Genomic DNA, 12568 nt, shown 5'->3' with positions numbered 1-12568 from the left:
AAAAGCTAATGTGTTTGATTAGAAAATAACTGATTGATTAGAAAAGTTTTGGTCCTCTAAAACTAATAATCAAATTACTTATATTATATATGATATATAAATCTAATATTAATATGCAAATATTTAAACATTTGAATATTTGTATCGTTTAACCTGCCATCTCTGCCTTCAATTTCAAATATCACCTAAAATATTGACTTAATGTGAAAGGCCTGGTGGCGTGAAGGTACAGCACAGGATTCACATGCAGGAGGTTGGGAGTTTGAACCCCGGCGATAGCAGTTTTAGTTTTTTTTGTTCATAAGGAGGGGAGGATGGATTTAGCCCGCCTTCCTCAGGTTGTAGAGGGAGGGGCTTCTAATTAAAAAAAAAAAAAAAAAAAGCTTTTTCCCCTTTTTCTTACTCAACTCTCTGCCTCCTTTCATCTCTGCCATCTTGAGCCGTTGCTGTGGGAATCTCGTTCGTGTCGAGGCGTCGTCTCCTTTCATCTCCGCCATCTTGAGCCGTTGCTGTGGGAATCTCGTTAGTGTCGAGGCGTCGCTTGCTTATGTTTTCTCTGTCATTTCTCCTTTCTTTTTCACAGTTACCATCTTTCGGGATATCTCTTTTACCATCTTTCGGGTTTCTCTTTTACCATCTTTCGGGGTTTCTCTCTTACCATCTTTCGGGATTTCTCTTTTACCATCTTTCGGGGTTCCTCTTTTTCCATCTTTCGGGGTTCCTCTTTTACCCTCTTTCTGACTTTCTCTTTCATCATCTGTGAGGTTTGAACTCACAGCCTTGGCACTCCAAGGCGTTTATCTTAACCACTGTACCACAGTGGTTCATACTTAATCTGTTCTCTTGCTTGTTAAGTGAAGGATTAGAGGTACAGGTACAAGAGCCAAATACAAACTTGGAAAAATGTCCTTGTTGGATTTGAACCAACAACCTTCTGGTTGCAAGCCCTGTATCTTCACCACTGCACCATTGTAGCTCTTATTGAGATTGTTCTCTTGCGTGCTGTTCACTGAAAGTTGAGATAAAGGTGCAGGAATCAGGTAAAAGTTTGGGAAAAGTCTTTGTTGGATTTGAACCAGCAACCTTTCGGTTGCAAGCCCTGTATCTTTACCACTGCACCATCATAGCTCTTATTGAGATTGTTCCTGCGTGCTGTTGACTGAAAGTTGAGATAAAGGTGCAGGAGTCAGGTAAAAGTTCGAAAAAAGTCTTTGTTGGATTTGAACCAGCAACCTTCTGGTTGTAAGTACTGTATCTTCACCACTGCACCATCATAGCTCTTAATTGGCTTGTTCTCTTGCGTGCACTTCACTGAAAGTTGAGATAAAGGTGCAGGAGTCAGGTAAAAGTTCAAAAAAAGTCTTTGTTGGATTTGAACCGGCAACCTTTTGATTGTAAGTCCTGTATCTTCACCACTGCACCATCATAGCTCTTAGTTGGCTTGTTCTCTTGCGTGCACTTCACTGAAAGTTGAGATAAAGGTGGAGGAGCCAGGTTAAAGTTCGAAAAAAAAGTCCTTGTTGGATTTAAACCAACAACCTTCTGGTTGCAAGCCCTGTATCTTCACCACTGCACCATCGTAGCTCTTATTGAAATTGTTCTCTTGCGTGGTCTTCACTGAACGTTAAGATAAAGGTGGAGGAGTCAGGTAAAAGTTCGAAAAAAGTCTTTGTTGGATTTGAACCGGCAACCTTTTGGTCGTAAGTCTTGTATCTTCACCACTGCACCATTGTAGCTCTTACTTGGTTTGTTCTCTTGCGTGGTCTTCACTGAACGTTAAGATAAAGGTGGAGGAGTCAGGTAAAAGTTCGAAAAAAGTCTTTGTTGGATTTGAACCGGCAACCTTTTGGTTGTGAGTCCTGTATCTTCACCACTGCACCATCATAGCTCTTAGTTGGCTTGTTCTCTTGCGTGCTTTTCACTGAAAGTTGAGATAAAGGTGCAGGAGTCAGGTAAAAGTTCGAAAAAAGTCTTTGTTGGATTTGAACTGGCAACCTTTTGGTTATAAGTCCTGTATCTTCACCACTGCACCATCATAGCTCTTAGTTGGCTTGTTCTCTTGCGTGCACTTCACTGAAAGTTGAGATAAAGGTGCAGGAGTCAGGTAAAAGTTTTTTTTAAAAAGGTCCTTGTTGGATTTAAACCAACAACCTTTTGGTTGCAAGGCCTGTATCTTCACCACTGCACCATCGTAGTTCTTACTAAGTTTGTTCTCTTGCCTGCTTTTTTCTAAAAGTTGAGATAAAGGTGCAGGAATCAGGTAAAAGTTAAAAAAAACGTCTTTGTTGGATTTGAACCGGCAACCTTCTGGTTGCAAGCCCTGAATCTTCACCACTGCACCATCGTAGCTATTAGTTGGCTTGTTCTCTAGAGTGGGCTTCACTGAAAGTTGAGATAAAGGTGCAGCAGTCAGGTAAAAGTTCGAAAAAAGTCTTTGTTGGATTTGAACCGGCAACCTTTTGATTGTAAGTCCTGTATCTTCACCACTGCACCATCATAGCTCTTAATTGACATGTTCTCTTGCGTGCACTTCACTGAAAGTTGAGATAAAGGTGCAGGAGTCAGGTAAAAGTTCGAAAAAAGTCTTTGTTGGATTTAAACCAACAACCTTCTGGTTGCAAGCCCTGTATCTTCACCACTGCACCATCGTAGCTCTTATTGAGATTGTTCTCTTGCGTGCTGTTCACTGAAAGTTGAGATAAGGTGCAGGAGTCAGGTAAAAGTTCGAAAAAAGTCTCTGTTCGATTTGAACCGGCAACCTTTTGGTTGTAAGCCCTGTATCTTCACCACTGCTCCACCGTGGTTCTTACATGGTCTGTTCTCTTGTGCGGTCATCACTGAAAGATTAGATAAAGGTGCAAGAGTCAGGTAAAAGTTGGAAAGAAATCCTTGCTGGTTTTGAACCCGGAACCTTCTGTGTGCAAGGTCTGTATCTTAACCACTGCTCCACTGTGTATGTTAAACTTTGTAAAATTGAAATACTCCAATGGTTAGTTCATTGCTTTTCAACTTTACGTAAAATGGTAAATGGTGCCTTTATATAGCACTTTTGATCCAAAGCGCTTTACATGGATTGTGCATTACATTCACACACACACCCACCCCCACCCACATGCATACCGAAGGAAACCATGCAAGGCACAAACCTGCTCATCAATTAGGGGTTCAGTGTCTTGCTCAATCAAGGACACTTTGACACTAACTCTTCTGGGGGATTCCGGGATCGAACTGGAAACCTCACGGCCTCCATCCGGCCCGCTCTACTGGGCACTCTACCCCTGAGCCACTGCCGCAAAGTATGAATGGGGTTACTAGGTGTAAGGATGTAGGATTAGTAGCCTGCCAAAGTTTGTACTTGTTTCCCTTTAAATGTCCATTTCCGCATTGACAATGCATTGGGCGCTTAAAGTTAAATATTTCCATTTCCAAATTATTTAAAAGAAAAAAATCTGCATGTCCACAGTAAGGTATTGCGGCCTCCACACTTAGTGATTTTTTCGGATTTAACTTTCGTTTCGGTAGTGACACAAAAACGTTTCGGTAGTGTCACAATGGTGAAAAAAAATTACTCCACTACAAAGTACTACCAATCAACTCTAAATTGCCTGAAACGTACTCCTAACAGGTTCAAAAACGTTTCGGTAGTGACACAATGGTGGAAAAAAAATGTACTCCACTACAAAGTTTTGGGGGGACGATTTTGGCCTCTACACATAGTGATTTTTTTCGGATTTAACTTTCGTTTCGGTAGTGACACAAAAACGTTTCAGTAGTGACACAATGGTGGAAAAAAAAATTACTCCACTACAAAGTACTACCAATCAACTCTAAATTGCCTGAAACCTACTCCTAACAGGTTTTTGGGGGGACGATTTTGGCCTCCACACTTCGTGATTTTTTCGGATTTAACTTTCGTTTCGGTAGTGACACAAAAACGTTTCGGTAGTGACACATTGGTGAAAAAAAAATTACTCCAATACAAAGTACTACCAATCAACTCTAAATTGCCTGAAACATACTCCTAACAGGTCTTTGGGGGGACGATTTTGGCCTCCACACTTAGTAATTTTTTCGGATTTAACTTTCGTTTCGGTAGTGACACAAAAACGTTTCGGTAGTGACACAATGGTGAACAAAAAAAAAATGTACTCCACTACAAAGTACTACCAATCAACTCTAAATTGCCTGAAACGTACTCCTAACAGGTTTTCGGGGGGACGATTTTGGCCTCCACACTTAGTGATTTTTTCGGATTTAACTTTCGTTTCGGTAGTGACCAACTTTCGTTTCGGTAGTGACCCAATGGTGAATTTACTAAGTCCAGAGCTCGATGAATGTTAGGGACCAAAAAAAATGTCACTAAACATGGGAAAATGTAAAAGAAAAGAAAAAAAAAGTTCTGCTTGTGGTAATGCAGGTACAAACTTGGAAAATGTGCTTGTTGGTTTTGAACCAGGAATCTGCTGGTTGCAAGCCCTGTAGTCTAACCACTACACTACAGGGGTTCATACTAATGCTGTTCTCTTGCTTGTTAAGTGAAAGATTAGAGGTACAAGAGCCGGGTGCAAAAATGTCATTGCTGGAATCGAACTAAGAACCTTCTGTTTGATGGTCCTGTATCTTCACCACTGCTCCACCGTGGTTCTTATATGGTCTGTTCTCTTGCGCGGTCATCACTGAAAGATTAGATAAAGGTGCAAGAGTCAGGTAAAAGTTGGACAAAAATATCCTTGTTTGATTTGAACCAAAAACTTTCTGGTTGCAAGCCCTGTATCTTCACCACTGCACCATCATAGCTCTTACTTGATTTGTTCTCTTATGTGCTCCTCACTGAAAGTTGAGATAAAGGTGCAGGAGTCAGGTAAAAGTTCGAAAAAAAGTATTTGTTGGATTTGAACCGGCAACCTTCTGGTTACAAGCCCTGTATCTTAACCACTGCTGGTAAAGTTAAAGGTAAAAGAGCCATGTAAAAGTTGGAAAGGATTCCTTGCTGGTTTTGAACTCAGAACCCTCTGTGTGCAAGGCCTGTATCTTAACCACTTCTCCACTGTGATTAACACTTAGTCAGTTCTATTATGCGGTTTTCACTGAAAGACTAGGTTAGGTTACAAGAGCCAGGTAAAACGTGGGAAAATGTAAAAAATAAAAAATAAAGTTCTGGGGACATTTAAAGGTTTCCCTTTTAAATGTCTATTGCCATTGACAATAGCCTGGCTCCAGACTGGACTTCTCTCCCTCCGAAGTTTTGAGGGACCACAGAGATTCCAGACTAATATCACTAAGTAGATATTAGATATTATGGAAAAAAGTACAAACTTTGCCAAGCTACTAGTCCTACATACTTAAACCTAGAAACCCCCACTCAAACTTTAAAATATTCATCTTACCGTGAAAATGTTTGCCTGAAAACAAATCTTTGAAATGTTTCATAGTTTTAGAAATATACTCCTTTAAAAATGTTGGCACCTCAAGAAACACTTTCACCTAGAAACTCCATTCACACTTTTTATAATTCATCTTACTGTGGACACAAATGCTTGAACTTTTTACTTTGAAATGTTTTGTCGTTTTTGAGATATTTAACTTTTAAAACGTACATCTGAAAACTTTGGCACCTCGCTGTTCCTTCATACTTTAACCTATAAACTTGATTAACAATTTAAAAAATCCACCTTACTGTGGACATGTATGCTTTAGATTTTTACTTTGAAATAATTTGTAGTTTTTGAAATATTTAACTTTAAGCGCCCAATGCATTTATGGCAAAAAGGTTAGGAGACCCTTGGGAGCCAGATTTCTCAGATGCTGGGTGTCCTGTGCTGGGATTCGATCCCATGACCTTATGGTCTGAAGTCAAGAGCTCTTCTGACTGGACCCAGTGTGATTTGCATTGGACCACACAGACCTTAATTTGATACAAAGTATTCATCTCTGGGACCCCAATGCCCTATACAAATCGTCGGTGTTATTTCCAGTGTACAAATGGAACAACTGGACGGGTCCATTCCCCATTCGTGACATTTGTAGTATTTTGAACAGTCTCAGAGTCATGCTCTAGTCTAACTCCTCCCATACATCACTGACCAGCAGCCAGGCCAAACGGCTCAGGGCCAAACCAATGCTGCTAAATGAGTTTCTGCCCCCATCTGCTGGATAGGGTCTGGAATGGCAGTCAAATATGGTCGCAACCAAGACATGAAGAGACTTTAACTAAAGTACAAATTTGACTGATCAACTGTCACTTGTAGTCATTTGACCTGAAGTACTGGGGTTGAGTACTTTGTAGGGGTGTCACGATTCACTTACCTCACGATTCGATTCAAAATCGATTCCTAAGGTGCCGATTCGATTAAAATTGCGATTCTGCGATTAATTGATATTCGATTCGATTCTGCGATTTATTGCGATTTTCTAGGGTGCCGATTCGATTAAAATTGCGATTCTGCGATTTATTGCGATTTTCTAGGGTGCCGATTCGATTAAAATTGCGATTCTGCGATTAATTGATATTCGATTCTGCGATTTATTGCGATTTTATAATAAAAAATAAAAAAATAATTAAAAAAATTAAAAAAATCGATTTTAATATTTTGAATCGATTTTTAAAATCGTGGCATTAAGAATCGCGATTTATTCATGAATCGATTTTTTTTGACAGCCCTAGTACTTTGTCCACCACTGATGCCCCCCCCCCCCCCCCCCCCCCGCACTACAAACAAAATGTTGTTTTGCATAGTAGTGTATATTTGTCTGTCATTAAATGGATGAATTGAGTACAAAGGACCCCAATGGAAACAAGCCATGAGCAGGGCCGCATTAAGACCCCTCAGGGCCGTGGAACACCACAAAATCAAAGGCCCCCCCAGTCGCGTAATTTCACGCGCATGCACGCGCGCTGCTGCGCACAACCCGGAATTTTTTCGGGTCTAATTCGGGTCTAATTCGGTCTATTTCGGTTCTATTTAACCAATATAAATCAACATTTTTTCTTTAAATACACAAAAATTAAATACACAATTCTCACAGGGCCCTGCAGGCTGCGGGCCGTGGAACGCCAGTTCCACTAAGTTCCGCGGTTAATGCGGCTCTGGCCATGAGCTTTCTTGGGTTTAAAATCCTCTTTTTTTGCAAACTGCCAATAAAGTATTCAATCAATTAAACAGATCAAGATGATAATAACCAAAACGTTCAAATTCCTTGGGCTACTTATTCAAACTTTTAATAATGTACTGTATCTGTATTTTCTTTCAGTATGGTGTTGTTAACATATCATATACATCAACTACCAATAATCAAAATAATAATCAAAAAATAGCTATCCCTATCCACACAGTGATAACATTTTATTTTATTATTATTGTGTTTTTGCATTTTGACATATTTGTATTGCTTTCAACCCTTATGGTGAACTCTATTACATACTGTATGTGGACAAAATTGACCCTTATTGAGTACTTTTTTGTCATTGATGAATTGGACATACATTTCCCCCCGCATGGACAGGGCCGGCCCTGCACGTGCTTGTACTTTTGACCTACAAGTAGTACTCCCCCTGATGGAATGAAAATACATTTAAGGTCTGTTCACACTTAGGCTAGTAGAATGATTAATAGAGCATGCCTGCTTGCTCAGAGGAGAAATTACATTTTGACCTTCATTCAGTACTACTTGTCAACCAGTAGTGGTGAGACCAGACCACAGTATATACAATACATAGCAAGGAGACCTAATACCACCATCCCAATTGTGTACGTTATATTTAGTTTACTTTCTTTAATAACATTTGAGTCAGACAATTCTTGGATTGAATTTAGAATATATATTTATTAAGCATAATTGAGCATAAATATATGAAGCATAAGTTTGGCGTCTCTATTCATTCCCTGTAAGCATGAACATTTTAGTTAAGTTATATGCCAAATAGAATTACAGGGAATGAATTAAGACCCCCGAGAGGGATCTAGAAACAGAGCCTACAGGTGGATGCCGGGGAGGAGGTGAGGTGGGATTTCAAAACTTCATGGGCAGCAGCAGAGGCGAGGCGAGGCAACGGACAGCAGAGAGGCAGCAACAGCAACACAGCCAGGAGAGAAGCCAGAATGAACAGGTAGCCGCCCTGATCAGGAGAAGAGTGCATTTGACTGGTCACCTGATCAGGTTGGCGCGCTGCCCCACACAAACTGCGGATCATAGCCTACTCTATAGAGATTGTAATTTGTACATTGAATACTAGTACTCCAATATAGTAATCCAGTGCTTTAACTCAAGTACAAATTTGACTGAGCAACTGTCACTTGTAGTTATTTGACCAGGAGTACTTGGGTTGAGTACTTTGTCCACCACTGATGACAAATATAACTGATTAGGATGATAAGAACCAAAACGCTCAAATTCCTTGGGCCATGTAATGTACTGTATCTGTATATTCTTTCAGTATGATGTTGTTAGCATATCATATACATCTTCTGTGTGTGTGTGTGTGTGTGTGTGTGTGTGTGTGTGTGTGTGTGTGTGTGTGTGTGTGTGTGTGTACACAACTGTGTCTGCCTCCATTTATGTTCATGTCCTGTGAGCTATTAGGTGAGTGTAAGCGAAACAAGACTCAGCAGCAGGTAGAGTATGCTGGCAGAATTTGTTGTTGAAGTTTGCGGCATCTTCGTATTCGGCATCGTCGTATTCCACAGCGTTGTAGCTGCCAGTGGTGTAGTCGGCAGCAGTTTGAATTACAAAAATAACAGGGGAAAAAAAGAAACTATTACCTTTGAGTAGCTGATAGACAAAGGTGGTTAGCAGAACAGTTTACCAAGACAGCTTTTCTGCACTCATTGTCTGTCAACTCAGTGCAGCCTTAACAGCAGTTAAGCATCAGCTGCATTGAGGAAAATATGCATTCATAATATGTCCAATGCTAACAACTTGAACTGCTTAGTTTATTACCTTGTAATTTTATAATACATTTTCATGGTTTTGCACAGCACAAAATGTCATTAATATAGTCCAATTCATGTTAACGTCAAGTAAATATAAGAAATTGCACTAGAAGGAAATTGATCAAATACCATTAAGTCAAATGTGACACCTTTTGAGGTTGAGTTGAATTACCTGCATGGTCATTCGGCATCGTGGTATTCGGCATTGTTGTATGTTCAAAGCAGTTTGAGGCGTGGACAGCAAAAAGTTCCATCAGACCATGAAAGAAACCGCTGATGGGGTTTCTTTCAAGAAGAAAAATGAGTTGGGAAGGAGGATAAGCACACAGGCTTGCAGATGCACAGCCAGCTGCAAAAAACAAAAGAAGGAAAACATTTCACCTTCACATAGGCACAATACATTTTGTGCTTATGTGAGTTGGTCACTTGCCAACTTTTGTTTCAAATATCCCTCCCGGCCCTGTGGGCTTGATTTTTTGATACAGAAATGGAAAATGTTGTAGGCTAAAGAAAATGATGAAAGCACCTGCCCAACCAGAGACTGACCCCGTACTTTCCCTGTTTATTCAGGTTGACCTGCAGATATATAAAACAATTATAATGTGTCTACTGAGCCTTCCTAAACTATGCACGAAAACGAATTTCACCGACTTCTTTACTTCTGTAAATCTGCCTCTCATTTATGGTTGAATTTGTTCTGAGGAAGTGTTTCTATTTGTCTGTTTTTCTTTTTGTTATTGTTGAATGTCATTTTTCTTTCTTGCGGTATGGTGTTTTATTTTATGTCATGGTTTGTTTAAAAAAAAGAAAATCTATAGAGAGCTGTATTATTACAGGCTGAATGTTGAAATTGTTATTCTCCAATAAAAAAAGATTTATTAAAAAACTAAAATATTTTTTTCTGATGGTGGGTAAGCCAATCAGAGGCGGAGTAGAAGTGACATCTCACATGGGGTTTTATTTATTCCACAGTAGGCTATAAACCTGTGTACATGTTTAAAATATTTAAAATAACAACATGTATTTTCAGTATTTTAAATACAGAAAATACAAGATCTGAAAGTATCTTAATACAAATTACATACATTTTTCCCGTGCCAGCCAAATACAAATGACAAAATACAAAAAAGTATTTTAAATACGTATTTAAAATACTGCCCATATCTGTCCCCATTGATATTACCTTATTCCCCATTGATATTATCCATCGATGGCTAATACATATAATGAAAACTCCTCAATCATTTTGTTACAGTTTCTGAAGACAATATGCTTCAGATTTCAGGTTGTTGCCCTAAGGGTGTGATTCCTGCTGCCGCCCTTCCCCTTAAAATACAATGCAATTGTTAACATATAGCTGTACATACAGTGTGCTTTGACCTTGTTTTGAACCAATCGTAGTGAAAGAGACATACTATAAAAGACTCCTGAACACCCATCACCAGCATCAACCTGCGTTTGCCTTCAGAGCTGACTAAACAAGGTATCCAGAGATTCCAGACACAGGAGCGGACCACTGCTATAGAGCCAAGATGAATTTTCACATTCTTGTAATCCTCGCCACCATCATAGGAAGAAGTAGTAGTCAGCTGACATTGAGTGCCTGTGGTGCAATGGGAGAAGCGAGGCGACCAGAATACACTGACATCGCGGTGACATGTGGCACCGACTCCATCAGTCTGGCAATCCAAGCCTGCCCTGTCGTCTACACCGGCTACAACGAGTCACTGATGATCGTGAACCATCATACGGAGCCAGCCTGCAGGGGAACCCTGGATACATCTGTATCTCCACCCGTGGTGCGTTTCAACTTCCCCCTGAACAATACCCATGCCTGTGGAAGTCTCTTCAGGACCACCAGCGCTGCCGGCACAGGGGTGTTCTCAGACTTCTCCAACATCCAGACAGTCAACGTCAGTGGCATTGTGCGATCCTCTGATCCCACCACAGGGACAATCACCTACAATGCGGAGATGAAGTACTATTACTCCTGCGCCTACCCCTTAGAGTACCTGATCAACAACACCCAGATCGATGTGTCAGCCTCCTCTATCGCATTGAAGGACAACAATGGCAGCTTCATCAGCACCCTGCGCCTGGAACTGTTCAGCGATGAACAGTACACAAGCCCCCTGGTGATGCCAGAGAATGGAATCGAGCTGAGGACCAACGTCTACGTGGAGGTGAAGGCCACCAACTTGACAGGCCAGTACAACGTACTCCTGGACCGGTGCTACGCCTCAGTCTCCCCGCTTCCTAGCAACTCCACCTTCTTCAACCTGTTAATGCCCTGCGAGACTGAACAGCTCACCACCATCATCGAGAACGGCATGAGCCAGAGCGCCCGCTTCTCCTTCCCGGCTTTCCGCTTCCAGCAGCAGCAGAACGAGACCGTCTCCACCTACTACCTGCACTGCATCACCCGGCTATGCGAGGTCAGCACCTGCAGCACCTTCATGCAATGCAACAACAGGAGAAGAAGAAGAAGCACGGAGGAGGATGAGCCAGCCGACTTGTCCCACCTCCACACCATCACCTCCCCGGAGATCCTCACCCAAGAAAATGTCATCAAAGGCCAGCCCAAAACACATGATGAGAATTCGTCTGCTGGGCTTGGTGCTGCTGTAGGTGTTTTAGCCTTCGTGTGCATTGTTGCCCTGTGCATCGCTGCCGTCTTTTACAAGAGGCTCAGGAACTAAAAGCAAACCTCCTTGAGCTGAAGGCGGGATAATGGGGCATCAGGCTATAGGCTAAATACTGTCTTTTGAGGTGTACCATATCCGCCAGCTTGTCTAACTTTTGTGGTTGAGGACAGGGCTTGGTTCATCTCACTGTTGTTTGTTGGGGAAGATATTAGTTACGTCCGTCATCATAGGCTAAACCGTGTAGGAATATTTACATTTTAGATGAAGAAGGAATGTGATTGAGATGTTTAGATAGATGTTGGTCCCCATAACCCCATATTATGAGGGAATTTTGTTTGGTCGCGACGACCTCACTTTTCTTTTCAATTTTTGTTACCGTTTCTTGACGGTTGGCAATGCATGTATGTGCTTCATAAGCTATTACTTAAAGAGGGGGAAAGGGTAGTTGGTCCAAAGTATTACTGTATAATTTATTGAATTTATCATGTCTTGAAAAAGAAAACCATAGCAAATAAAAGGCATTTAGTTTGCACTTTATATTACTGGAAGTGTACTGTATGTAATACCTGTGTAATTACTATTATTATTACTATTAATCAGTAATAAGATGTGTGCAATTACCGTACATCTGATGTACAGGAAGGTTACTGTCAAGGAAATATACTTTAAAGTGTAACATTTAAAACATTTTGTAAAACCATGAATTAAATAAATAAAGATGAAATTACATTTTATTGTCATTGTGACACTTTATTCTTGAGTTATCTTGACTCGTTTCTATCTCATTTCTTTTCCACACATTTGAGGTATGCTTGGAGTACAATAATTTCACTGCCTGCCATGTTGCTCTCAGAGCAGCTAATCTCCGGCATCCCTGGAACAATCGGCATATGTCTTTGCAAAGATACTCCTGGGAGGCCAAGGAAAAACGTCTGCCTCAAATCTTTCACACAAGTGGGCCAGTTATAGCGTGACCAGGAGGCCGAATTTTGC

The 12568-nt window shown here is 40.8% G+C and overlaps 1 protein-coding gene across 1 annotated transcript; it reads left to right on the top strand.

The window, feature by feature from the left end:
• Positions 1 to 10462: 10462 nt before the first annotated feature.
• On the top strand, positions 10463 to 11629 carry LOC311064265 (zona pellucida-like domain-containing protein 1; the record flags this gene model as incomplete). The annotated part of the gene is made up of 1 exon (XM_084084099.1): positions 10463 to 11629. One exon carries the CDS (start codon positions 10463 to 10465, stop codon positions 11627 to 11629), a length of 1167 nt encoding a protein of 388 aa, XP_083940225.1.
• Positions 11630 to 12568: the final 939 nt, after the last annotated feature.

Source organism: Gymnoscopelus microlampas (assembly GCF_963454915.1).
Source record: "Gymnoscopelus microlampas genome assembly, chromosome: 17".
Taxonomy (NCBI): Eukaryota; Metazoa; Chordata; class Actinopteri; order Myctophiformes; family Myctophidae; genus Gymnoscopelus; species Gymnoscopelus microlampas.
The sequence above is the reverse complement of the archived record's forward strand: the minus strand, read 5'-3'. Positions and strand labels throughout refer to the sequence as shown.